General features: G+C 34.5%; 1 protein-coding gene across 1 annotated transcript; it reads right to left on the bottom strand.

Annotated features, from left to right (window-relative positions):
• Positions 1–12094: 12094 nt before the first annotated feature.
• On the bottom strand, positions 12095–26786 carry Afg3l2 (AFG3 like matrix AAA peptidase subunit 2). The gene is made up of 7 exons (XM_023167364.2): positions 26578–26786; positions 26263–26525; positions 18968–19111; positions 18815–18908; positions 18460–18764; positions 15393–15511; positions 12095–13680 (listed from the first exon to the last, which is right to left on the bottom strand). The coding sequence occupies exons 1-7, from the start codon at positions 26662–26664 to the stop codon at positions 12338–12340; spliced, it is 2355 nt and encodes a 784-aa protein (XP_023023132.2). The 5' UTR covers positions 26665–26786; the 3' UTR covers positions 12095–12337.
• Between the last annotated feature and the right edge of the window lie 80 nt (positions 26787–26866).

The raw sequence follows: 26866 nt of genomic DNA, 5'->3' as shown, positions 1-26866 counted from the left end.
TAATGACGACAGTGATAGTGAAACAGAGAATATGGAAGGGATATTATCAGAACCTTTCGAAGAAAGTTAGTCAAGTGTTTTTGAAGCGATCGATTGTTTATATATGTGAGTAAGTAGTATTCAGAAGTATTTTCAATTATCACCCTGTTATTTGAATCCCTACTTTCCCACTCACCTATATAAACGAAATATTTATTCTTCTATCCATGATCTGCATATCTTTATTTTGAACTCAATTACTTTATTTCTTTCTTCGGAAAGATGAGAAATTTTCTGTGAGAAAGTGAAGAAGTAGAAAGCAAAAAGTTTTTATCAGAAAATGAAAATTGTAATAATTTCCAAACGAGTTCCGAAGAATGTCTCTTCACATTTTGATGAAAATGGAAGAAACAAGAAGTTTTTATCTTGGCGTTATACTAATATATGAAAGACTGAAATGTTCAAAGTTCTATCCATTCTCATTCCTGTAACAGTCGATTTCTGATAGTTGCTTCCTTTTACGAGGTAATGATGAGAAACTGAATTTTCATTTAGAACCATTAGTAACTACAACACATACACTGGCAGCGGCAGCGGAAATAGAATCCACTCATCGACGCCAGTGTCCGTCCCATTCCAGCATCCTCATCCCTTCGTCCGTGGCCAGAAATTGAACTGGACCCATTCTGCGACAGTTTCAACGAGGCCGGGGAGCTAGATTAAATTTTTCATGGCCAGCTATTTCGCCGTGGTGCTTTCCGCGTTACGGAAAAGCTGTAAAGGGAACGTGGGCCAAACAGGCTATAGGCAATACACGCCGAAGGGGTGAGCGAGTCGGGAAGCAACAGTGCGGGGACGAAACGACCCTCTCGGGACCCTGCTCGCCTCTATTTCGCTACGGGCCTTCACGAAACGTTCTAAAGCATTTTTTTGGTTGAATTATCTTGACCTATGAAAAGGCTTTCCATTGTGAAATATTAGCTGGCGGCGGTTTTGCGTTTCTGATTAAAAAATAAAGGACCGTGACTTTTGTTTCATTGTTATGAACTCAATAATAATTATATTTTTCTACATCCGTACTCTAACAATACACTTATTCAGTCAAATCATACAAAGATGGCACTGCCTAAGACATAAAAGCATGTGTAGAAATACAGTTACAGAATATATTCGCTGAAACGAAATTCAGGCGCAATATAATAATAGTCAAAACCTAAATTAATCAGCCATTTATATAACAACATTAAAATAAATCAATTTGAATTACCATATCGTATGTAGAAGACAATATAATATTATTAATATATTCTTTAAGAGTACCTACAATGGGAAGTATCTAGGAGCAACACTTTTATTCGATAATTATATAGATTTTTTTATTTTACTTGAAAGTTTAAAGTACAATTTGATGGTCTTGAACCTGGGGCATGTTTCAAATACTACTAACCTAGGTATTAAACTTTCAATTGTGAAGAATTTCAGATGTTGTAATTTAAGTTATAGTCGAAGTAACCGATATAGTAATCTTAAAGTTATTGGCGAACTCAAAGGCCAAAAAACCCAATACAAAAAACTAATGTCGCTAGGAATTAGTCCACGTGGACTGAAGAACTGGCGGTTAGTATTGGATAATTTTTACTAACCGAGTTTTATGATTGGCTGAAGAGCCATAAAATTAAATTTGAAGTCATGTTACGGTGACGAGCCGTCGTGTTGTCAATGTTCAGTTCAGGAACTGATAGCGATTTGAGTGTTGAAATTCGATATTGGTGAAGTTATAATTAATTGAAATTTTTGTTATTTCTTTAAAATGTGGCGTCCTTGGACAAGTACTAATAGTAATAACGAGTGTGATAACAACGCAGACTTTTTCCTGTGTAGTGATTCCAATAGCGCTGGTGAACGATGCGAAAAAGAGATACCAGTGAATAAGATTCGGGTGCATTTGAATATTGAAACACAGAGAGTATGTTTCAATGTATATAAGAATCTACATATCAAGTTTGGTTTCGAGGGAAAAAAACTATTACAAACAACATCAGATTTGACCTAAATTCCTTTCTCGACTGTACGTAAAATAGTCAAAAACAAACCTTAAGAACACAAGACGCGATTTGATGCGGGATTACCAAAACCTTTACATGTTCATCTAATAAAACCAATAAAAAACCATATACGACTGTTACGAAAGCAATGAGATTCCTACAAATAAAATCATAAAAAAGAAATTGAATACTTCCGGCCATAACGTGAGCTGCTGTGACAAAACTCTTCAGAATTGGATAAAGAAACTAGGATTTAGATTCAAAATAATAAACAAACGTCAATCAGTCATAAAAAGCAGAAGAATAGTGGAATTGCGTAACAAATACTTAGAACAAATAACTAAATATAGACAAGAACAACGGCAAATTTTCTATTTGGACGAAACTTGGTATGACACTCACGACACAGTTACGAAATGGTAGATTTATTGTTTGAGAATGTGTACGCCTAACATGCCTGCAAACTAAGAATCGCGACTAATCATTGTGCATTGCGAAGGAAGTAAAGGATGGGTTCCGAATTCTTTGAAATTATGTGGAAAAAAAATTGAGGACTGCAATGTTGACTATCATAAAAACATGGGAGCTAATATTTTTGAGAAATGGTTTGAAAACACATTTTTCCCAAATTTGGAAGCGAATAGTGTAATAGTTCTTGACAACGCTTCCTATCATTCGCGACAGCTCATCAAAGTACCGAATAAAAATTCGAGGAAAGATGAAATATAAAGTTTTTTAATGGATGACAATTTGTATTTTGAAAATAACTATACCAAAAACTAAGTACTTGAAGTTTTACAGACAAAAACATTCGAAAAAGTGTATGCCCTTGAGAGTATTGCTGAAAAGTATGGACACACCATATTGATACTTCCCCCTATTTTTGTGTTTTCAATCCTATCGAGTTGATTTGGGGAAAATTGAAACAAAGCATCGGGCGTAAAAATATTTTTTCAAAATTTGATAAGAAGGTGATAGAGCTAGTTGAAGAAGAAGTATATATATGGAGATTGGACACTTCCATATCAATGGTGTTAATAAATTCATTATTGTTTAAATGACGACAGTGATAGTGAAACGGAGAATATAGAAGAGGAATTTTCAGAAGCTTTCGAAGAAAGTTAGTGAAGTGTTTTTGAAGCGATCGATTATATATATATATATATATATATATATATATATATATATATATATATGATGTGTTGTTTTTCCGGGTGTTCATCCGTTGTGTACTATTCGATAGTCGACGTTTCGCCATCATCTCAGATGGCATTATCAAGACGAGTTACTGCTTCGCTTCGAGAGGTGTAACACCTTCTATATATATATATATATATATATATATATATATATATATATATATATATATATATATAGAAGACCTAGAATTCTCAGGCTACATCTAACATATCTAACTGGAACCACAAATGTGCGCTTGGCTTCTGTTGTTGACTCCGTGCGTGATTGACATCTGACCACCATCTGCAATTTTGTGATGATAGAACCTCATTTGTTGTAAAAGAGGATTCATCTCCAAATAGAATACATCGAGGAAAATCTCGTTTGTTTGAAGGTGATTGACAATGTTTCATGATGAATTTCACTAGTTCGGACTTCCATTGTCTACTATATGAAATGATTTGAAATCCCTGAAACAACTAAAAAAAAAAGAAGAATTAAAAATGAGATAGCTAAAAATAATGATTATATTAACCAAAATAAACCTGAAATGAAATAATAGTGAAATAAAATACAAGTAAAAATAGAACAATTGAATAAATAAAAATAAAGAAATGAAAAAAGAAAGAAAAAAAGACAGTATCTGAACCACGAATCCAACCACCATCAATCGACTTAAAGAGGAATCATCAAGACTCTATTAGACCGTGCTTTTGGGCTCTGTAATACGAAGGAAGGTCTCGAGAAGGAACTAGACATCATCAAAAATGATCTTCAACGGAATGGCTACTCCAAAGCGATGGTAGAAAAGACTTTGGCTAGAAGACAGCAGGAGCCTCACAAGGAAGAGAAGCCTTCACAACCAGTGCTTGCACTTCCCTACATCAGAGGATTATCGGAGAGGATAAGAAGAATTAGTTCCAAGTACAACATCAGAACCTGCTTCAGATCCGGTAACACTATCCGTAGCAGCCTCACGAAAACCAGGCCAAGAATTGCATTTACCGGATACCCTGTAAGTGCGGAAAATCCTATATTGGCGAAACTAAGAGGCCATTGAATGTATTGCCGAGCACAAGAAACACACACAGCGAGGGGAAACCAGCAAATCAGGAATAGCAGACCATGTTTGGAGCCATCAACACAACATCGAGTGGTCCCAAGCTGAGATCCTGCACAGAGAGGAACATTGGTTAAGGAGAAAATTCAAGGAAGCCGCATACATGTTGTCCAACAACGTATTCAGCCAAGCCAGCGTAGAAATACGCAACATATTCATCAAGCGAAAAATGTCCAACTCTCGCCAAAACGGTCATCTCCCACGGAACCAGTGAAGCGGGAAATGGAAAGCGGGGATAAGTGAAAGTACTCGAACGACCTATAAATAGTCATCTCTCGGAGGAATCAGTCCAGTCATCACCCGAAAACGATTGCAGATACTAACAATCGAAACGTCATGAACTAACGTGACTTGGAATCTCTTCACTTTTTATTTTTATTTTCTTTCTTTTTTCATTTCTTTATTTTTATTTATTCAATTGTTCTATTTTTACTTGTATTTTATTTCACTATTATTTCATTTCAGGTTTATTTTGGTTAATATAATTATTATTTTCAGCTATCTCATTTTTAATTCTTCTTTTTTTTAGTTGTTTCAGGGATTTCAAATCATTTTATATAGTAGACAATGGAAGTCCGAACTAGTGAAAATCTCGTTGTTCTTCTATTTCACTCTGAATCCACATGGAAAAATCATATCTCACATCACAGTTTCTTTCTTGAAATGTACAAATGAATGTAGGTTTGTAAACATGGTACTTATGTTTCTTGGGAATACGCTTCACAGAGGTTTTTTATGCCGGTATAATATCCCTAATTTCTTGGGTGGACCTTCTAGGAATTTCTACTACTGCTTGAAGTTCGTCAAGCTGGTTTTCTTCTGTGCATACAGGTTTCGTATGCTTCGTATTATGTTTATATTCTAGTGAGCCGGTCTGTTTGAAATTCTTTAAAATTCTACTTACACTTGAATAGCAAATTTGTTTGTCTGGATGCCACTCGTTGAAAATATTTGCAGTTTCGCGCATTGTTTTATAACCATCACCACAGATTAAAACTAATTCTGCCTTTTCAGTTAACGTTAATAATACTGGGCGAGGCATTTTTAATTAAGGACAAATATGAAAACGTTTTACAGGCAAGTTTTAAGAAGCCACACTATCAAACTACAGTATTGTTTTAGGGCGTATGTGTTTTTTGTTCATGGCTATCCGCGATAGATTTTGGATTGTTTTTTAATATCTGTTCTAGTTGAGGCATTGTTGTCAGAATAAAAGCAATTTTATACTTCTATTGACAGTTTATTTATATGAACATTTAGTTAGTAAAGTATTTGCCTCGTTAAAAAGTAAATTTTACAAATACACATTAATTAGGTGAAAAATACTCCAAACTGATTTGATTATGGCTACTTCAAATACATATTACATCAAAATAGTAAAAATATGTATCATACGGGGGTAATTCAAAATTTTCCAAAAGAAAAAAAAACGAATAGCAGGCCATGACTTCGTATCTGAACATAACTTTCAATTCTTAGCAACCTTTCTCTTCAACATATTTCTATATTTTTTGAAATAAGGGTACTTTACTCTTGAACGAACTATATATTTTTTGGCCTATCCTTTATGGTGTTTGTCATAAAGCCATTTCAGGTACACTTGGTATAGTTTTGGAACATGCACCAACTTTTGTCAGGAATAAAATTTTCTGAGAAATCGATAATAAAAAAGTTTCCCCTTTTGTTGCAGACTTAGTGGACCACACTGTATATTTTTCGCACCTTATGCAAGAGTAATTGGTAGGTCGATTTTTTTTTCGGTCCCTAAAACCACAACGACCTCGTCTAGGAACATTGTTTTCATTCAGATACTGCTGCTAGACGTTGTTTTGGTTCCTCATATATGATGATATCTGTCTTGGCAAATAAGTCATTTGAGCCTGTTGACGTAAATGATTGTCTACTAATTGAAAAGACAAATTTCGTTCGCAAAAACTCTCTTCTCATATTATTGGGACTGTTAAACTTGTGATTCACCATTGTATTGATGCCAACAAAATTTAGCAAACAATAAAATACGACCATAGTCCAGTTTCGGGTATTTTTTGCACAATCACAAGAAGCACAAAGTCACCCGTATTATTATTTTCCATACAGTGACAGCTCGTGCATTGGAGAACAGGGGAGGCTAAAGTCATAAAGACTATATACACACAGAAAAGCCCGCCGGAGGCTCGAAAATTTTTTTGGCCCGCACCTATTTAAAGCAAAATACGTAATATTTGCATAAATACAAACAAAAATTGTGTATTGCCGAAAATTATACGTATAAAACTGACCATTAAAAAAACAAAAACAAGGAAAAAGGGTTGTCTTTGAGTTATCTAATATAAATCATTTTTAATTTTTCATTTTTAAACATAAAACTCAATAAATCTGAAGGAGACTTGCAATTTTGAAACATTTGTGGGTCGCTGTACATTACGATTAAGTCATTCTACATTCTACCACATTACCATCTTTGACATATCTAAAAACGATTGAAAGTTGTGATGTACAGGTAATATCGGTAGTTTCATCAATTTCCCATGCAAAAAAAGAAACACTTTCAATCTGCTTGCTTATATTTTCCTTAATAATATATGCCACACTGTCTATAAACTCATTTTGGATGGTTTTAAGTGTGCCAAAAAGTGCCAAATTGTGAATCATATTTGCTCCATAACATTAAAAGTTCCTTGTAATTGCCGCGATTAATCGAATCTTCGGTTTCATCGTGTCCGCGAAAAGCTAATTCTTGGGAACCCAAATAAATCGTAATATCGATAAGTCTTTTTAATTTCGACCAATTTTCCCTAACCTGATTATTTAAAGAAATTATGGCCTCTTTTTGAGCTGTATCTAAAGCTGTTGCTATATTTTGTTTGCTAAACAATTTTAATTTACAAGCCGAAAATATATGCTCCTTAGATTTAAAATGTCTTTCTGTAGAACGAGGTAAATTTTATAAATCGGAGTACCTATCCTATTTTAGACCACGTTTGGTATTCGGTTTGTACGGAAAATAAAACACAGGGCCAACAAAAAATTTTTCTCGTTTAATAGAGCTGGTTAACCAATCGCATTTATCGTACCAACTAATATTAAATCCTCGATTTTGTCGATTATCCGACGCTTTAATTGAAATCAAATTTGGTTGAGACCTTCCCAGAGTTTTAATAATGTAAAATGTATTATCATAAGATAAAGACTTGAAATTATTTGTCAGCAACCAGTCGACTATATCGTCAGATTTTTTAAATTCGTTCAACTTATCCATAATAAATGGAAAAAACTTACCGAAAAGTGAAAACCTGAAAACACCTTGAAATAGAAAGAAAACACTTTAAAAACACATTAAAAATATTACCAAAAAGCACTGCTACTGCCTGTTTTATACTCAAATAACAAATATTATCAAGAAACACTAAAACGATTTACCGAAATAGTTTTCAGTCCTGGTCAGTCACGGTATCCCGTCCGAATAATTGAATAAAAAACAAACGCAGTCATACACTAACGGAGACCAACTGGAGGATAGCCTCCTCTAAACGCTACTGAAATTACAAATTGGGACGTATGTCTCTGGTTGGATTGGTCTCGCGAAGCTTGTGTTTTTTAAAGCGGTAGGAGGCTTGGCTCCCTTGCAACGTATGGCATTTATTATTTCGGGTTGATGATTTATTCGTTATTCGTTCATGGGCGGTGCGTTTGAGGTTTGTTGGTGCATAATAAAGTGTGGTACGTACTACGTAGTGAGTGATAGTGTTTTTTCGGGCATATTATGTATTTATATTGAAAATTAATGGTAAAGTAATGATACCCAAGCATTTAAATAAAAATAATCATAATTATTTGTCAATATATTTTAATTTAGTGCGATGAATAGCCTCAAATTTTATTGGGAGGCTAAGCCTCCCTTGCCTCCTCTGACCAGTGGCCGCTGTTTCCATAATCATTTGATTTTCCTGTAATCGGGTCAATGTTGTCATGAATACTAATACTACATTCTTATTGGGTTTGTAGGAAACCAGCGTTACATGTTCACGAAAAGCAAACATACTAGATTCAGTAGGTCGCGTTGTAACTCTCTTTTATTCTTACGGATTGTACCCAGCAATGTTAGTTTCATAGAGCGGAGCGACTAATAACGGTTATACTGGTAAACCAGTTGTCGGTCGTAGTATTCCGTCCAGAGCTGCTTCTAATCAAGACCATTCTACTTCCCATCATCGTGTATGCGTCCGTTGCCTGAAGTCGGTGCGTGGAAACATATGAACTCCAGATCCATAGGTTTATAAATGTTAGCTCCAAGTATGTGGATATCATCTCACAAAATCACACCAAAGCCATCTTCAAACCAATCCGGATGCTGTCGAACCGCGCTACGAGATTCCCAGGTGCCACTTAACCGGAACAACAACCTAGATTTCGAGAGTGGGTCAAACACAGGCCGACAAAACCTGTCGCTGTCACACATACACACACTCTTTGCCCGTGACAAACTCCCGCCAATCACAAAGAACCATCATGCACACAGTAACCCATACGAGTAAAATCACCATAGTCTGACTTCAAATCGAAAGATCTTGAACTTTACTCTCGCTGAAGTGCCCGGCAACATGTTGACGATCGCTAGGAATCCAAAGGGGTGGTGATATAGAAATTTTTGCTTGTGCACACAATTAGCTGTGGATAGTGAACCATGTCTTCTTGAAGAATTTTGGCTTCTCAACAGGCCCAACAGGCACATTAACAAAGTCACGGACTGCATCACAACACTGTTCCAACGTCACAACATCAATCCAATCAACTACACTCTACAAAAAAAGGGTCTGACATCTGCCGCGATCTATAGCATTCCCTGTTCCTGTGGCTCAGTTTGCATCGGAATTACCAAACGTAACATCAACACCAGGTTACAAGAACACAAGAGTAGCTGGCGTCTCATACAACCGGAGAAATTCCGCAATTGTAGAACATGTCCCAGTAGAAAAAAAACATTTTATAAAATACGAAAAAACTACTGCCCTATTTAATTAAACGCTTTACCACACATGACTTAATAGGGAGGCCATTGAGCTATTTAAGCATCTCAAAGAAGGTATACGTGTCGATAGAAGCCAGGCTCTAAAATACAACTCCGATCGGCAATCCAGCAGTAGCATACCTGTCAACAACGAAAGCCAATCAGAACAATCTGTGTACCAATCAGAACGACCCGTGCGAACCAATCAGGAGTGAGTCCCACCTACATCCCCACCAACCTCTGAAATATAAATACAAGTTTACATGTAGCTCGCTAGTCAGTCGTTGATGAGATGTAACCTTCGTCTGCAGATATATCCTTTGTCCTCCTTATTCTGCATTAAGATTTCTCTGTAACAGCAGGCGGCGAGATTATTGTAGGCCTTTGTTCCTCACGAACAAAATGTTGTGACTGTATGGTATATTCATTTTACAGTTTGTTTAGTTCATAACAAAACAGAACTTTCCTCAATTGTCTTTCATCATTGTCTACCTGTAAGGCGTTATAAAATGTACCGACTTTCGAAAATCAACTGAAGATTTTTTTATTAAGAGGCCCTATCAATCAGTGGTTTTTTTAATTTAATGTCGCTCAGCTGCCGATGACCACTAGGACCACGTAACTGGTGCGTCACAAGGGGGCTCAGGCGTGAAGCCCTAAGGTCAGGGCGGCGAGGCAAAGTTCCAAGGAAGCTAACGCTCTTTGAATCCCTCCGATAATCATTCCATTCTTCTTTGCATCAAATATGTCACACGTTTCTTTCTCCCACTCACTAAATTTTCTCTCTGAAACACTTCCACTCTTCCACTGTTCGTCATCACCCATCTGACCAATGAGAAGCTACCGCGCGTACAGCGAGAAATTCAAATCAGTAGGGGAACAAAGCGAGTTCGAGACCACTTCACGGTCGCCCGTCTTTGGTAAGTATTTCAGAGAGACTTTAGTGGGTAGGAGAGTAGCGCGAATCGATACAGAAAAGGATGAAATGAGTATTAGAGAGATTCAAAGAGTGTGGGCCCCCTTGGGGCTCAGCCTCACTCCTCGAGCCTCCTTAGGACTTCACTCCTGAGCTCCCTTGTCACGCACTAGTCACGTGCTTCCAGTGGTCATTGGCAGCTGCGAGAAATTGAAATTTTGAAAAAATCTGTTTAAAATCTGTTTTTCCGTTAAGCAGCTGTCGCTCCCCTACGAACGACAACTCTCAAAAGTCGAAACTTGTGCGAGCTAAGGACTAACGAGGTTTTACCTTTCAACGTGTGGTTCCTAACATAAGATCGATGAGAATTGAACCTTCTTGGGTGTGGTAGGTTTTGTCCTTAACCTCGACGTGAGATGTTCAAAATGAATGTGAACTAATGATAGTGATGGCGGTTGTTTTGTCGGCTGTCATCGGCGATGCAGACTGATGAATAAAAATAGAAGGAGGGAATGAGTATCAAAAAGATTCAAAGATAAGAGCGTGGTTGACTTATAAAAATAATAAATGTAGATGAAAACATTGGAAGCGTGAAAATGATATATAAATAATGTCAATTTGAAAACTTCCCACGCTTAATAGTTTCCTTCCAGTAAACAATATAAGGAATCGAAAAAACAGGTTAATTTGTATTTGTAGCCCTCGTGGTTCAACTCACTAGGAGTGGTAGATGTTACCCTCAAAATTTTAAATTGGAACGGGGGGTCAAAGTGGCACATCATTTTGATTGGCATTCAATATCTCTTCCAATGGTACCCTGACTTACTATTTTTTTATGGGCATTTTCCGAAAAATAACGTGCTAAGCTATCAGAAGTAAATATTAGTACGCCTATACTGAGATGCATGGTTTGACCAGAACTGGTAAGAATATTAGATGGTACCTTTCCAACCCTTTATTAGGAGTAGCATTAGTCATTAGCTCCAATTAATTCACATCAAAAAGTAAGTTGCATCTAGTGTATGCTGAATTTTTAATTATCATCGCAGAAACTGTACAGATAACCGTCCTTTTTTGCTACTTCTGCTGTAAAAAGTTTCTGTTTTCAGACAATAAATTGGTTCGCAAATTTGAACGTTGTGGTAGTATTGTGCATATAGTTGTACCTGTTTAGCTGTGAACAAAAGTGTAAAAATGGTTTACATTCTTCGAAACAGAATTGAAATGATTGTAATTTATGGAGAAGTTGGAAAGTGCGCAGGAAAGGCGGCATGTCTTTTTAATGAAAGGCATCAAAATTATAATTTGAGTCACCGGTATGTGCTTCATTTGGTGAATAAGTTTTACAAAACTGGTTCAGTGACAAATAAAAACAGAAATAACCCCAGAGTACTGAATGAAGCATATCAAATTGAAGATTTGGGAACATTTACTGCAGAGCCCACGAGCTCAAATGCAAATTCTTCAAGAGCTCTACGAAGATGATTATGATAGAAGAATAGAGTTTTGTGAAATCATGTCTCATCGAATCAATACCATCCCTAATCTTCTGTTAATCATCTGTTTCAGCGTTCAGTTTTTTCTGAATGGCAATGTTAATAGACAAAATTGTCGACATCTATTACCTAGAGTCATGCAAATTCATCCAAAAAGCTGTCTTTGATGAACAGGTACTGATCCTTAGACAAATACTGTACTGTATATCCCCATTTATTCCACCCAATCAAATAAATACAGGGTTACCAAAATTACTATTGCTGGTTATAAAATAAGGATCTGAGTTATTTCATAATTGTATGATGGAGGAAATGAATATTTTCCTAATATCTATAGAAAAAACAACAAAGACAACGTAAAGAGCAATTTAATGGTACCTGATGAAAAATTAATAAAAGTCCCTCCAACAAAAGTTCCTCATATATTCAACAATTCAAGACTTGAAGTCTTATGAGATAATGAATAATAAAACTCTTATAGAAAATAGTACATTCGCAATGTTTATTGTTTATATCACACTTGATGAAAATTATGAAATGCCTAGTTAAAATACTTTACATTACGACTACAGAGGGAAACAAGCAAAACAGTACCTAAACTTGTGGAGGTTGTGTAGTGACTGGATTCTCCCTACATTTCTCTTTATTCCACTCCTTCAAACCTTCAGGCAGTGTTGTATCCTCTTCGAAAGAACCAGTTCCTTCAACAAACTCCTCGTAGGTCGACTTCTCAGGGAATGGTCTCTTTCCCAACAATTCGATCATGTCATCTCTACTGATAATTTCTTGCTTCAACAACCTCTCCGCTACCTTAGCGACTAGATCTTTACGCTCTGTGAGCAACTGCGTTGTCCGTTTGTGCGCATTATCAATTAATTTCCTAACCTCAACGTCGATCAACTGAGCTGTGCTTTCTGAATAAGGTTTCTCCAGCATCATCTCTCCTTCGCGAGGCATATCAAAACTCACATTGCCAACCTTCGCGTTCATACCGTAATGTACTACTTGCGCATACGCGCTCTGCGTCACCTTCTTCAAATCATCCTGAGCGCCTGTTGTTATCCTTCCAAAGAAAAGCTCCTCCGACACTCTACCTCCTAGAGTCATGCACATTCGGTCGAACAGTTGCTCTTTAGTATACAAATACTGATCCTTAGGCAAGTACTGTGCGTAGCCCAACCCTTTCCCTCTTGGTATGATCGACACCTTGAGAAGTGGATCGGCATGCTGTAAAAACCACCCAGCAACTGCGTGTCCAGCCTCGTGGTAGGCTACTGTCTTTTTTTCCTCGGGCGACAAAACGTTCGTTTTCTTCTCCATTCCTGCTACAACTCGTTCAATGGCTTGTTCGAAGTGCTTCATATTAATCGAATCGTTCAAATCTCGGGCGGCTATGAGCGCAGCTTCGTTGCAAACGTTAGCGATATCAGCGCCAGTGAAGCCAGGCGTTAAAGCCGCCATCTTCCTAGCCAAATCGGTTTTGTCGAGGAGCGTCTTTAGTGGTCCCAGATGTACCTTGAAAATACTAGCTCTGCCTTTGATATCGGGAGCTGGCACGAATATTTGTCTGTCGAATCGCCCAGGTCGAAGCAAAGCTTTGTCTAAGATATCTACTCTGTTAGTAGCGGCTAGAACTACGACATTAGTTGTGGTATTGAACCCATCCATCTCGACCAGAAGCTGGTTGAGTGTGTTTTCCTGTTCGGAATGACCTCCAAAACTTCTACCGCCTCTTTTCCGGCCAACTGCATCGATTTCATCTATGAATAGTATGCAAGGGGCATGTTTTCTAGCCATAGAAAAGAGGTCTCTCACTCTGGACGGACCAACACCGACGAACATTTCGAGAAATTCCGAACCGGATACTGTGATGAAAGGCACGTTGGCTTCCCCAGCGGTCGCCTTGGCTAGTAGAGTTTTACCAGTACCAGGAGGTCCTACAAGAAAGAGTTTTGTAAATACCAAATGTTTTGATTTCACATATTGTTATCAACAGAATAAAATCGTCTTTCTCTCTGTCTCTATCTCTCTCTCTTTCTCTGGGCACTGATACGAGAATAAATTATTATAGTTATTCAACAATATTATGAATGGGGTAATATAAGCATGGAATGGATTAGGGCTTAATTGTGAACAGTGACTTGGCAATGACAAAGGAATAGCAATTTGCCTTTCTCAGGAGAAAAATAGTAAACATAGTTTCAGCCGAATTTCAACTATATGAAAATCTAAAAAACAAGCACTTTTCCCAATTACCAGAACTGCAATAATCTTCTAGACACCCGTTTCACCAACCACGTTGGCCTCTTCAGGAGATGAAGTGGGTTGTCCCCACTCTTATGGAACCTTGTAATGGACGAGTTACAACGCCTTCTACACCATAATGGGCACAAAGTACTGATTTATGTAGACAACTTAGTCATCCTAGTCCAGGGCAAATATAATATATAATAGTGAAGGGACGCACGCAGCATATTATAAGTAAATGGACCGAGAAGGGCTAAACATAAGCCAAACGAAATTAATCATACTAGCATTCACCAAGAGGACCATAACAGAGGGTCTAGGACCTCTGAAACTTTAACGTGAAAAGATAAATCTGTCGGGTGAGGTCAAATATCTAAAAGTCATACAAGATCCCAGGTTGACCTGGATCCAACGTCTAGAAACAGTAAAAAGAAAGGCGGATGCTGTCCAAACGCACCTACAGAAAGAAATGAAAACATAAACCTATCATGATGTAATGGCTCTACATCATGGTGGTTAAACCCATGATAACATACGCATGGAAATAACGGGTGGAATTAAAACCATTTCTACAGCTGCGTTACAGACTTTTATTGGCCAAATCCTTTGTGAAATGAAAATTTCATAGATCTTTGTTTAATGGTAGTTCAATTAATAACAAATTTTCCCGGGTACATCTAGTGGAGAATAGTTAAACTTGTTATTTTGCAGAATCTAGAATACAGGCAATATTGCATATTCCAGCTTTCTTGATAAGTAGTCAATTCGAAATTGATCCTTATTCTACTCATTTGTATTAGACTTTTTTTTTATTGGCATAACTGTTGTCAGAGCCAGGATGAGATCAGATTGGAGGTTCATATATGAGAACGAACTTTAGCAAATTTACCAGAGTTAGTGGCAAAAATAGAATTAAAATAAAACATGATGTATCTCCCCCAATTCAAAATTGTGCGAGAAATTGTGTGCGAGAAAAAAAATGGAACCTAATACAATGGCACCAGTACGATTCATCTTACCAACATATAAAAAGGCTTAGGTTCTTTCTATTATAATTCAACTTGTTTCAGTTATTATCTACTTCAAATTCTATAATTTATATCTGATAATATCCTTATAGGACGAAAATGCAGTAACGTTAGTTACAAATAAAATGATAAAAACATAGAAAATTAGAAAGTTTCATTTCTCATTTTTCATGATGATGTCCTGCCACGTAGTAACGGCTACATCCATCAATTTATATTAGAAATGTAATATTTTATTGGGGTGCAATCAATTTCTCTTCAACTTGTGCCATTTTCATCTGATTCATATACTGTCAACTTGTTTACATTTATCAGCTCATCAATATCTCAAAATGGAGAATAATACAGTTTTATTCACTATTTCGTCAACGTACCTGTGAGCATTGCCCCCTTAGGAATTTTAGCGCCAAGATCTATATATTGTTGAGGATTCTTCAGAAAATTTACAAATTCCATAATTTCTATTTTTGCTTCTTCACACCCAGCAACATCTCTGAAACCCAATCAATCAATAATAGTAAAAATAACTATTTTTGCAAAAAATATAATGTATCTGATAAAGAACCAAAGGTGTATTTTATTTCATCTAAGACAAATCTTTCTACTCAGACGTTCCTAGGTACAAGTATCTTAGATTTTCAATATCATTATTTTTCGGGTTTAAAGGACTTCGATTTTTGGAAGTTTTTCCTGACGTTTCGCTGGCGTGAGTGGCTAACTTCTTCAGAGGTTTATACATCCTGAGTTAATCTCCGATAACTGGATATTACAGTTGCGTAAAGCGTATTTATGTTGACTCAGGTAGTTTGGTGTGCTAATACCTGTACCTGGATTAGGTCGACGACCTTTAAACCCGAAAAATAGTGACACTGAAAACCTCAGCCTGGAAAGCCTTAACCATTTTATCCTAGATTTCAAAACCATTTTCATAGCCACTTGCAAATAAAGAATGGATTTTTTACCCATCTAGAAATACACACAATTTATATGTAAAACTTACTCACATCATGTAAGTCTGTCAGCATACAAAATATGTGTTAATGGTTGGACTCATCTTATATAAGTTTTACATACAATGTCACACATAAAGTCCGCATCAAATGGGATTTTTTTTTGTTCATCTCTTCAAGCAACTTTTGATATCTCCATTAGGTTGTGCTTTAAAAATGACATGCATATGACCGATCAACTGATTTTTCTTCCCTGTTCAGAAAAGCAGTTATTGCTCGAAATTTCGAAAATCGGTAAAGAGAAAAGATGAATGTTTTTTCATTTTTTTTACCCATATACCAATTTTTAGCTCTCTAGTACAAATTTAGTTTTTTTTTTAGTTTTTCGAAAATTTGACATTTGCCGATTTCTCAAATTTAGCCAAACCTCAACAAAGTTAGTGCTTTATGGCTAACTTATCTTTCCAACGCATTTTTATTACCAATTGCAATTCTAAATACAACTTATTTCGTAAAAATTTAAAACAACAGAAAAAATTATGCCAAAAATGATGCAAAGTTGATACAGTGTTTAAAAACAGATAAATATTTCACTTTATTTCTACTTTTTGCGAAATAGCTTGATACATAAGCATAATTAAAAAACAATATCAATGAAAAGTCAATAATTTATTCCTTACTGCACTTTTCAAACAGTTAAACTTTGATTTACTAATTACGAAAAATTACAACGCAATTAAACTAAGGGAAGGAATTATACGAAAGTAATTTCACATTTACTAAATATGTTTTATGAGGTATGAATGAACAAAATTACTTCAGAAATCAATTTAGATTTTGTTGCCTAGAAAACTAAACCGTAAAAAATTCTAACAAACATCTGTTAAAATAAAGTTATAATTTAAATTAAGAACATAAATCAAATCGAAACATATGCCTAAACCATGTAAATACCAACAGAAATACAAAATAAAAGGTCACATTTCGGTGTGCCTTCCACCACGTTCAATGCAATCAATTGTCCTTTTTAAAACATCTTTAACTGCATTCTTTATACTACGGGGTTTCGTGCTTACAACACATTCTCGAATAACTGCCTCTAAATGGTTTATATCTCGAAAAGGTCTTTGCTTATACACTTTTTGTTTTAAGTAACCCCACAAGAAATCTAGGCGGCCAAAAGTGTTCCATATTGCGACTGATTACTTTGCCCCTAAATACTTCCAAAAGACGCTTTTTAACCACCCTTGTAGTATGAATAGGTGCACCATCACACTGATACCACACAACATTTCTTACTTGAAGGGGCATATTATCCAAAACTTCAGATAGTTCGGTATTCACAAAGTGTAGGTAGTCCGCAGAATTTAAATTATGTCTAAAAAAGTATGGTCCTATAATTTGATCGTTTAATATGCCATACCATACATTCGTCTTAAACGAATATTGATCTCGACATTCGAATACGAAATGTGGGTTTTCTTTTGCCCACCACCTGCAGTTTTGCGAGCTCACAACGCCATTTGAAGAGAAGGTCGCTTCATCTGTCCATAAAATTTGATAAGGAAAATGATAATTTTCTTCTTTTTCCCCTTGAAACCAAGAAGAAAAATACAAGCGCATATCGAAGTCCCTTTCTTTTAATGTATTGATAAATTTCGGTTTATAAGGCGTAAATTTATTTTTGTGTAAAATACGTCGTACACTCTCTCGGTTAACATCTGTTCTATCTGCAATATCTTGAATACTTGTTTTTTATGTTCTACGACATCCAAACATATTTCAAATTCCACTTCTTCAGTATGTCTAGAAGGCTGATGTGCTTTTCTAAAATTACTCTCAACCGAGCAAGTAGATTTAAACTTAGCTATTATCCTACTAACTGTTGACTGATGAATATTTCTTGCAGGATGTCTGGCATTGAAAATATCAGCTACTTGTTGATGACCGGTATTCTCGCCGCATATTAAAACGATTTCAATTTTCTCTTGAAGATTCAGCATTTTTAACAACACACTAGACAACGAATAAACTATTTTAAATCTAAAACTGATAAACACTATTTTGAGTTATTCAACAAATGTCATATGACAATAAAATATTTTGCTTATTCAGTTCAGTTCGATTGTTTCCACAGTACCCTTAGTTTAATTTCGTTGTAATTTTTCGTAATTAGTAAATCAAAGTTTAACTGTTTGAAAAGTGCAGTAAAGAATAAATTATTGACTTTTCATTGATATTGTAGAAATAAAGTGAAATATTTATGTTTTTAAAAAACTGTATCAACTTTGCATCATTTTTGGCATAATTTTTTCTGGTGTTTTAAATTTTTGCGAAATAAGTTGTATTTAGAATTGAAATTGGTAATAAAAATGCGTTGGAAAGATAAGTTAGGCATAAAGCACTAGCTTCGTTGAGGTTTGGCTAAATTTGAGAAATCGAACCAATTCAAGTTTATTCAAGTAAAACGAATTCTTAGATCTCAAATTACCTGAATTTAACTCCAATATCATTTGAATTTATGAGTTTAGCTGTACTTTCCATTACTCCCCCAAAGAGGCCGCCTCCCCTCTTTCCTCTTTTTCCACCCATCATTTCTGCTGACCTTCTCATCATGTAGATGAGAAATCCAATGACGAGGAGAGTTGGAAGCAATCCTGAGAGACTAGCCGCTTCTATCTCAGTCTTATAAATTACAGGTACAAAATTAGCAGGCTCCAAGTTCATTTCTACCTGCGCATTTTCAAGGTTTCTTTCAAAGGAATCTACACTCCCGATATTGAACCAAATGACATTCTGAAAAACATTCTTGAGGAATTTGTAGAAGTAAATAGTTAGAAACTTACAGCTCCTTCTACTGTATTACCAGGTAAAAGTTTCACCCGAACCCACTTCTTGTTCACAACTTCTAATTTATCAACAACTCCTCTTTGTAAATAGCTGAAATGATTTTAATAACAATTATTATTGCCGTGTCTACTTCTTGGATTCAAACTTACTTATGTACAAATTCCTTCCAGCCTATTTCTTTGTATCCCATTTCCCACATCGTAACAGTTGCTAGAAATGCTACAGCTGCTGCAGCTCCCAGTACGTACCATTTGTCTCTCTCATTATCTCCAAAAGGTTTACCACCGCTACCTCTGAATAAAAATCAAATGAATTTTAAGAATCATGATGGGAGATGGGAGATCATTATGAAAAATGAGAAACTTTCTTTGTATTTGTAACTAATGTTACTGCAGTTTCGTCCTATAAGTACATTTTCAAACGAGTTTATTGTATTCCATTGAAAATGTCCTTGCAGGACGAAACTGCAGTAAAGTTAGTTAATAATAATAATAATAATTTTTATTATCCTGTGAGACAATCAAAAAGGTACACTGTGTAAAAATAAATATAGTTTAAAAAAATTAAAAAACAGGCTTTCAAAGAACATCGAACTGAAAAAATAAAAATATTTTTTTCAAACAAGCTCAAAACAATAACGAACGAAAAATACTAGTATTATTGTAAAAAAAGCGACGGGCGCTTGATATACAAAAAATATGGCACAAAGCGTCCACACTTTTTTCACAATAATACTAGTATTTTTCGTTCGTTATTGTTTTAAGTTTATTTTTTAAAAAAATTACTTTTTAGTTTCGATGTTCTTTGAAAGCGTGTTTTTAAGCTATATTTATTTTATCTGAACTTTGGGATCAATTAGCCGTATATTGTTTAGAAAAATGACCATCGATATTTCCCGATTCCGGAGAGGGAACCTGAAAATCGGCTACCAAGCCCAAGAAAGGCAGCAGCAAAGGAGGATTACAAATAAGGCAGCAGGCGCACGTGTTAATAAAAAAATTCTTTTTTCAAATGTAGTAATACATGTAAAGTGGGTTCGAATTATATCAAAGAGTTACGTACAGCGCCATCTGCCCGCGAATGTCGATAATTCTGTCAAATACACATCCCGAGCTTGAGAGTTACGAACAAACTGACAAGCAAACAAACATACTTACATACAGGTGAATCTACTAAAAGTATGTTAATAAGATAATTTACTAAGAGTAACACATTCATTAAATTTTTCATTTTATTATTCAATAATTTCCTGAAGGGAGTAATAGGTTATCTCTAGTAGGAAAGACTTTAGTGTAATTTTGAAGCTGTGGATAGTACTAGAGTTTTTCAGTTCAAGTGGTAGCAGATTAAATAATCTGAGCTCTATTACATTGCGGGAATTGTAAGTCAGTGCATTTTTACAATATGGCATATGAAAGTATGTCTTGCACCTGGTATCAATAAAATGCACATTTTCATTTCTTATGAAACATACCAAAGACGTGATTCAACTTGATCATAATACAGCATAATCAGTTGTTTCTGGTCTAAAATATTACGAAGGTTTATCAGAAGATAATTCATGGAGTTCAATTTTGATACAACTGTTCCACAATTAGTTTTCCAGCTGAGAAATTCATCCAAGTGTACACCTAAAAACTTCACCGTAGGGCACGGAGAAATTTCATCATGTTCAATTCTCAAGTTGAAACTGGCTATTTCTTTTTGTCTAGCATGAAATCATATCAAACGTATTTTTTGTTTATTCAAATGTAGGGAATTTTCTTTGAACCAGGTGTTTATTTTTTGCAGGATTAAGTTACCTTTGGTTTGTAGATTTTGATATATTTTATCTGATATAACCAGTGATGTGTCATCTGCATATGACAAATACAAGTGGTAAAAAACATAGAAAGTTTCATTTTTTATTTTTAGAATGAAGTATAATGACATGTTTGCTACCATCCAAACATAATTAAACTCTTGCAAATACTTTCTACAAAGTCAAACTTTACCAGGTACAAGCTGCATTGGAGAAAAAAGTTTTCTGGTTCTGTTCAAGCTTAAACAAGTAAACATTTCACGGAATAATAGTTATATAAATTATTCAAAACATTCTGCAACTCAACAATATTTACCATAAAAGAATGTGAATAAAACTAACGAAAAAACCTTATACAATACAAACCTTGTAGTGAAGCAATCTTTACATTAAGAATAAAATCATTAAGGAAAGGCGATGACATCTCCTCTTATGATGACAGATTTTTGACATTCAAAGATTAAGTTCTCTGTCAATCCCATAGATGGCGTCTTTGTGAGGGGAAATGTCATCGCCCTTCTCCGCTAAGGCTTGTCCTCTTGGTACCACTGATGATTATTCATTTATTCAGTAGGCAAGCCTAATATACAAAAAAATTACAAATTTATAAATATCTTACAACATTAATAAACTATGTAAATATAATGAACATTTGAAAGTACATTCAATGGAAAACAAAATATACATACATATTTATTGATTGTTAGGTTAGACTGTTAGATCACATTAAAGAAAAACCAACAAAAAAAAAAAAATATCATAATGAGCTGTCACTAATATACATCTTCAATGATGACTTGAATTGATTTATTGAATTAGATTCTTTTACAAATTGTGGTAGTTTATTAATTTTGTTTAAGCTTTTATAAAATATACTATTCATTCCAAATTTCATTAAAGTAAAAACTGTTATTTCTTCTCGTATTGTAATCATGAACTTCATCATTTCTCAATAAAAGTTTTTAAGCATACCGGATCGAAACAGTAATATCTGGTATTGAATCATAAAAGAGTTGTGTTTGGGCTCTGGTTTTCAATAAAATGATTGATAAAATCAGAAATTCTAGAATAAACCATGAATAGCGTGCAAACCGTACATAAATAAATCCTTTAGCAAAATCAACTAATTCAATGCAAGAAGAACACTATAATGTGTTAGTCAATTATTATAAAATTCAGAATGAATCACTTGAAAACTTGAAATTTAGCATTAACGTTAATACAATTCTAAAATCAAATACTCACGATTGTCACATAACATAATGAAAACAAAACAACAATTTTTAAATAACATACCAAAATATGAGACCAAATTCTGTTAATAATGTATTTAAAAAAATCAAATATTTGACAGCGTTATTTCTTTTCAAGAAGAGGTTTCTCATTTTTATTATAATGAAAATTTGATAGGATTCATTGACCAGTCTCAATTCTCAAGTCATAAGTGATAAGTTGTGAGAAATTAAACCTTGATTTTCAATGGGAACATTCATGTACAGCTTAGCAAAATTTAACTTGAGGGTGAAGTTCGCACACCCCTGTACTTGCAGTAGGTAGAGGGCACAAGTACAGCCAGAGGAGAAAGTAAGATCAATTTGATGTTATTTGTACTGTGGTAGTGCAATCTGTATTTTGGTATGGTGTTTGTGTCAAGCAGAGAAATTATTGCAAATTCATACATTTTATGCAGCAAGAGGCACATGTGGGTGATCCTATAAAATATTTAAACAAAGTTCAAGAACGATGTAAGTAAGTTAGCGACATAAGATTCTGCACCAGAAAATGGCGAAAATGCATCATTTACAAGATTCCGAAATAGAAAAGGAACAAGTTCAAAGACAAATTTTGATATAATTAATCTCACTTTTTTCATAAAATTTCATTTTTGCATAAACAAGATATTAAAATTGCATATAGAACAAGTAATATGTTGGGAAAGTTAGTTGAAAAGAATAAAGACAAAACATTCAAATTCGAGAAATCAGGAATATATTAATTAAATTGTGGAACTTGTCCTCAGGTATATATTGGTCAAACTGGCAGAACATTTAGGAATCACATCCAAGAACATCATATGAGCTATGTAAATGAGAAAACAGGTTCAAGTAATTCAAATCATCTTCTAGAAGAAAATCATATCTTGAACCTAGATTTTGAAATTTTACACATATAAAATAAAGGTTTAAAGCTAAATTATTTGGATTCAATTGAAATTAATAAACTCAAAAATTCAAACATTTTACTGAATGACAATTGGATTTAAATAGATCACCATTACTGAACTTATTTTCTTAGACACTGACATTGTATTATTGATGTAGAATTGATATAATATGCTCTAGGTAATCATAATTTGAGGATGTACCTTAGGTATAAAAGTTGAGTAGATGCTTTAGGTAATTATAATCGAAGAAGTACCTAAGTGGGTATCTTTCACTTATGATTATGTCGGGTATATAATAGAATTAACTTTAGTATGTCATTCACTACTGAAAAAGCTTCTGTGGTAGCAAAACATGTCGTGATACATTCTTTGAAAATAAAGTTTGTGAAGATCAAATCGTAAGGTGTAGTTTACGAGTGAATTAATCAGAAAAATTATTCTTACAATAACCAATAAGAGTGTGCCTGCTTTAGGTATCATCCATATAAAGTTTAAAGTTTACTCTGGTTCTTTATTGAATTTACGAAAAAAATTGCGTAAAATACGGTTTTTATGGAAAAAATCAAACAAATCAAAATGTTTTGATAGAGAAACCTGATAATCAGCTGAAAAAGACACGTTTTTGAATGATATTGAAAAATATTGTGAATGAAATCGATAAACCATTACAAGGAAAAAACATAATTTATACAACACATACCCATGAAAAAGCTTGGAGTGATGACACAAATGAAGATCTTTTGAAACCAACCTCTGAAGTGCAAAAGCTGATTATTATTAATGCTAGCAGTGAGCGTGCTTTTGTTCCATAACCCTGATTATTGTTCAAATCTCAAACAAGAATTGGTGATTAGAACAATGAGATGAATTGATGTAATTATAAAAAACGGCTTAAGGAAAAGCTTATTTCTAATTTGAAGAAGAAGAGTGTTCTCGTAACAGATAATGCACCTTATCCTAATGTAGAAAGCAAAAAGTATCCAACTTTTGGCAGTGGGAAAGAATGGCTTGTAAAACACAATTTTTTTTTTGCAAATGCTATATCAAAAGTGAACTTATGTAGTCTTATAAGATTGAATAAACCAAAATTTAAAATATACGAAATTGATAAAATACTTAGTGATAGTGAACATGATATTTATAATACTGCCATCTTATAACAATGATTTGAACCCAATAGAACTTGTTTAGGCCTCTCTGAAGCACATATTGCTGAAATGCCGATTTTGACCTTAAAAAAGTATAATCATATGCAAATGAATTCTTTAAAACTTACTCTACACGTAAATCACAAATACAAAAAAGCATTGAGTTGTATCAGGTATTTATGGAAGATATTGTAATCAATTTAAATGAAAGTGATGTATCTGTCTGATTTAAATACTATTGACTGGGATAGTGGTAGTAGAACATACTAGAAATTTTATTAGAATTAAGTATATAACTTGAAACACAAAATATTTTGAATTTTATTAAAAACTTGCAATCACACTTGATTATCTGCATTCAATTCTAATAATTTTAACATATTCATCTTCTATTGAACTCTTACTGATATCTTTGAAATTTAAAAATGTATGCGTCATATTGTACTTATTAACAACTTTGTCTATACTACTCTAACGTCCAACTACTTTCTCCCTCCATTTTTTTAAAGGACAAAATACAAGCAATACCTGTGGAAAAGTAGCGATTCTCATTGGATTTGAATCGCTCCATCTGTTCATCTAGGCTTGATTCTTACCCGCAAGATGAAATTTGTTAGGTTATACACCTCGTAAGTTTTCACTCCTGACATTCAGAAAGGAATTTTGATTAAGATCTTGTGACTTAAAACTCATGATTTAGGGTGGCTTTCTAATACATCAAGGGAACCTTCGTGAGAATTGAGACAAGTCTTCAACAATTTCTGAGTGATTTAATTGTAAAACTCTACAAATAGTATGACAATGTTGAATGCTATAAACTGAATATGTATTATTATCTAGCTGCTCAAAAACACCCGAACTAACCAACCGTTCAATTATTCGAAAGTTAAATAAATATTTATAAATCTGTCTTTTAGAAAAAACATTGGAGCAAAAGTATGTGTAGCCCTGTTTTACTTGAACTTTGAACCATACTGCCTTCAAACTTTGTTTCTAGTGACACTGTTTTGCATTGAATTAACTCGTGAATCCATTATATATTTTAGATAATTCGATAAAATTCAAATCTACATTCTGATGAAACTCTATTTTGGTTAGAGTGTCTGAATAATTTACCAAAATTATTATTAAAAAAACAAAAGATTCCCTCATTCTTTATCTTCTATATTTAATTTTAGCAGTTGAATATGAGGCCTTCAATTTTTCACGTCTTCTTTATTTTCTCAAATAGTTAATTTACTGAATGTAAACTTTCATAGACGGAGATGACTGTGTCAAAGTTTCTTTTCGTTTTTTTTTGTCCGTGGTCTGCAGAGTTTTATGCCTGACATTTTGTCTACTACTGCGGTAGTCCAAGCAACTAGGTAACGGCCCAAGTGCTTGAGTTGTTCTCAACGCAGAAACTACAATGCTGCAATTTGTCAAGACAACACCATGTATCTGTGAATTTTTGCTGAGGAACTCAACAACGCAAAGAATGTCTTCAACGGGCCATACGTTCCAGGAGGGACAACACCAAAGTAACCACACTGGCAACCCAGCTAAGCTCATGCAGAAAAAAACTTGCCTTCCCTATTTTACAAATGTTATAGACCAGATTGGGAGAATTTAGAGAAACAATGTCAGCTAAGGGCCCCAAAGAGCCTTACCACTATCCAAGAATATAGAGAGAGGCAATATTAATTCAGAAACACAGGAATAATTTCAATAGAAATGAAGAGGCCATGAACATTAATAAAAACTGACTACCTGTCCTTAATTGACACAATTCATTTACTGTATGTAAAGTAGAAAAGAATTCGCAATTGGTGACAAAGTAATGACTTTTTTGAAAATTTTATTGGTAGGATGCATAATAAATATACAATAAACAATCATTTTTCATTGGGCAATTATCATTCATTCCATTAAAAGAATTAACTTGTAATGATACAGCTAACACATGAAAAATCTCAAAATGAAAATTAAAAATGACGTTAGTGGGGCATATCCATCAAAGATGGCTTTTGGATAGGTCAGAGGTAAGGACGCAAGGCAGAAAATTGAAAATTTCCAATTTACCTTGCATTACTTTTCGTTACCAATGTTACATTACCTAATGCAGGTATGTTAGTTCAATTGTTGAACTATGTTTACTCATTGTGGACGTGTTATAATGAGTTTTTCATAAATTCATAAACTGGTTGTAACCCCCTATTGAATGGCAACCTCCAAGTAAACACTTGTGCGAGCTAACGATTAATGAGGTTTCACATTTTAACGTACGACACCTAGCACAGATCCTCGCATTATCAAAAACTATGTGTTATAAAAGAAAACAGCAATATTTACCCCCTGCCTGTTCCTCCAAAAAGTCCAAAAGACCATTGTTCGTAAGGTTTCGAACCACTAGGACCCGTAGAACTTGGAGGAGGTGGTTTAGGTGCTTCTTTGGGTTGTTCCGGTTTTGTATCTTTTGCAGCTTTTCCTTCTTTCACAGGTTCTTTCAAATTCTTTGCACCACCTGGTTTGAAATACTTTTCGAACCCTTTAGGTGGCTTTTCACAAAATATCCTGAATTCGTTCAGTACTGCTTGTTTCAATGAAAAGTTTATCTGTGAAAAATATTGATGAAATATTGCACAAGTGAAAAGTAGTTTTCAGTACCTGTGAAGTATGTACATTACACTGCTTGAATGTTTTCCACACTAAATTTTCAATTTTCCTACAACTATTAAAGAGACGATATGCCATTATGCTGTATAAATCTCAAATCATTTGCTGGAGTTTTCTATAAGTCAAAATAAAATCAAATCACATAACTTTATTCTATACACAACCTCACTTTTCGGATTCAGGTTCACTCGATTTGACATATTTGACAACTGAATCAGAAGAGACGAGTTCTTAAATTCGCCGATTAGTCCACCGATTGATCCAATAGATTCATCTATTG

Source organism: Leptinotarsa decemlineata, unplaced genomic scaffold (genome assembly GCF_025532065.1).
Source record: "Leptinotarsa decemlineata unplaced genomic scaffold, Ldec_3_MD MMD2_tig00026328_RagTag_RagTag, whole genome shotgun sequence".
NCBI classification, from domain to species: Eukaryota; Metazoa; Arthropoda; class Insecta; order Coleoptera; family Chrysomelidae; genus Leptinotarsa; species Leptinotarsa decemlineata.
The sequence above is the reverse complement of the archived record's forward strand: the minus strand, read 5'-3'. Positions and strand labels throughout refer to the sequence as shown.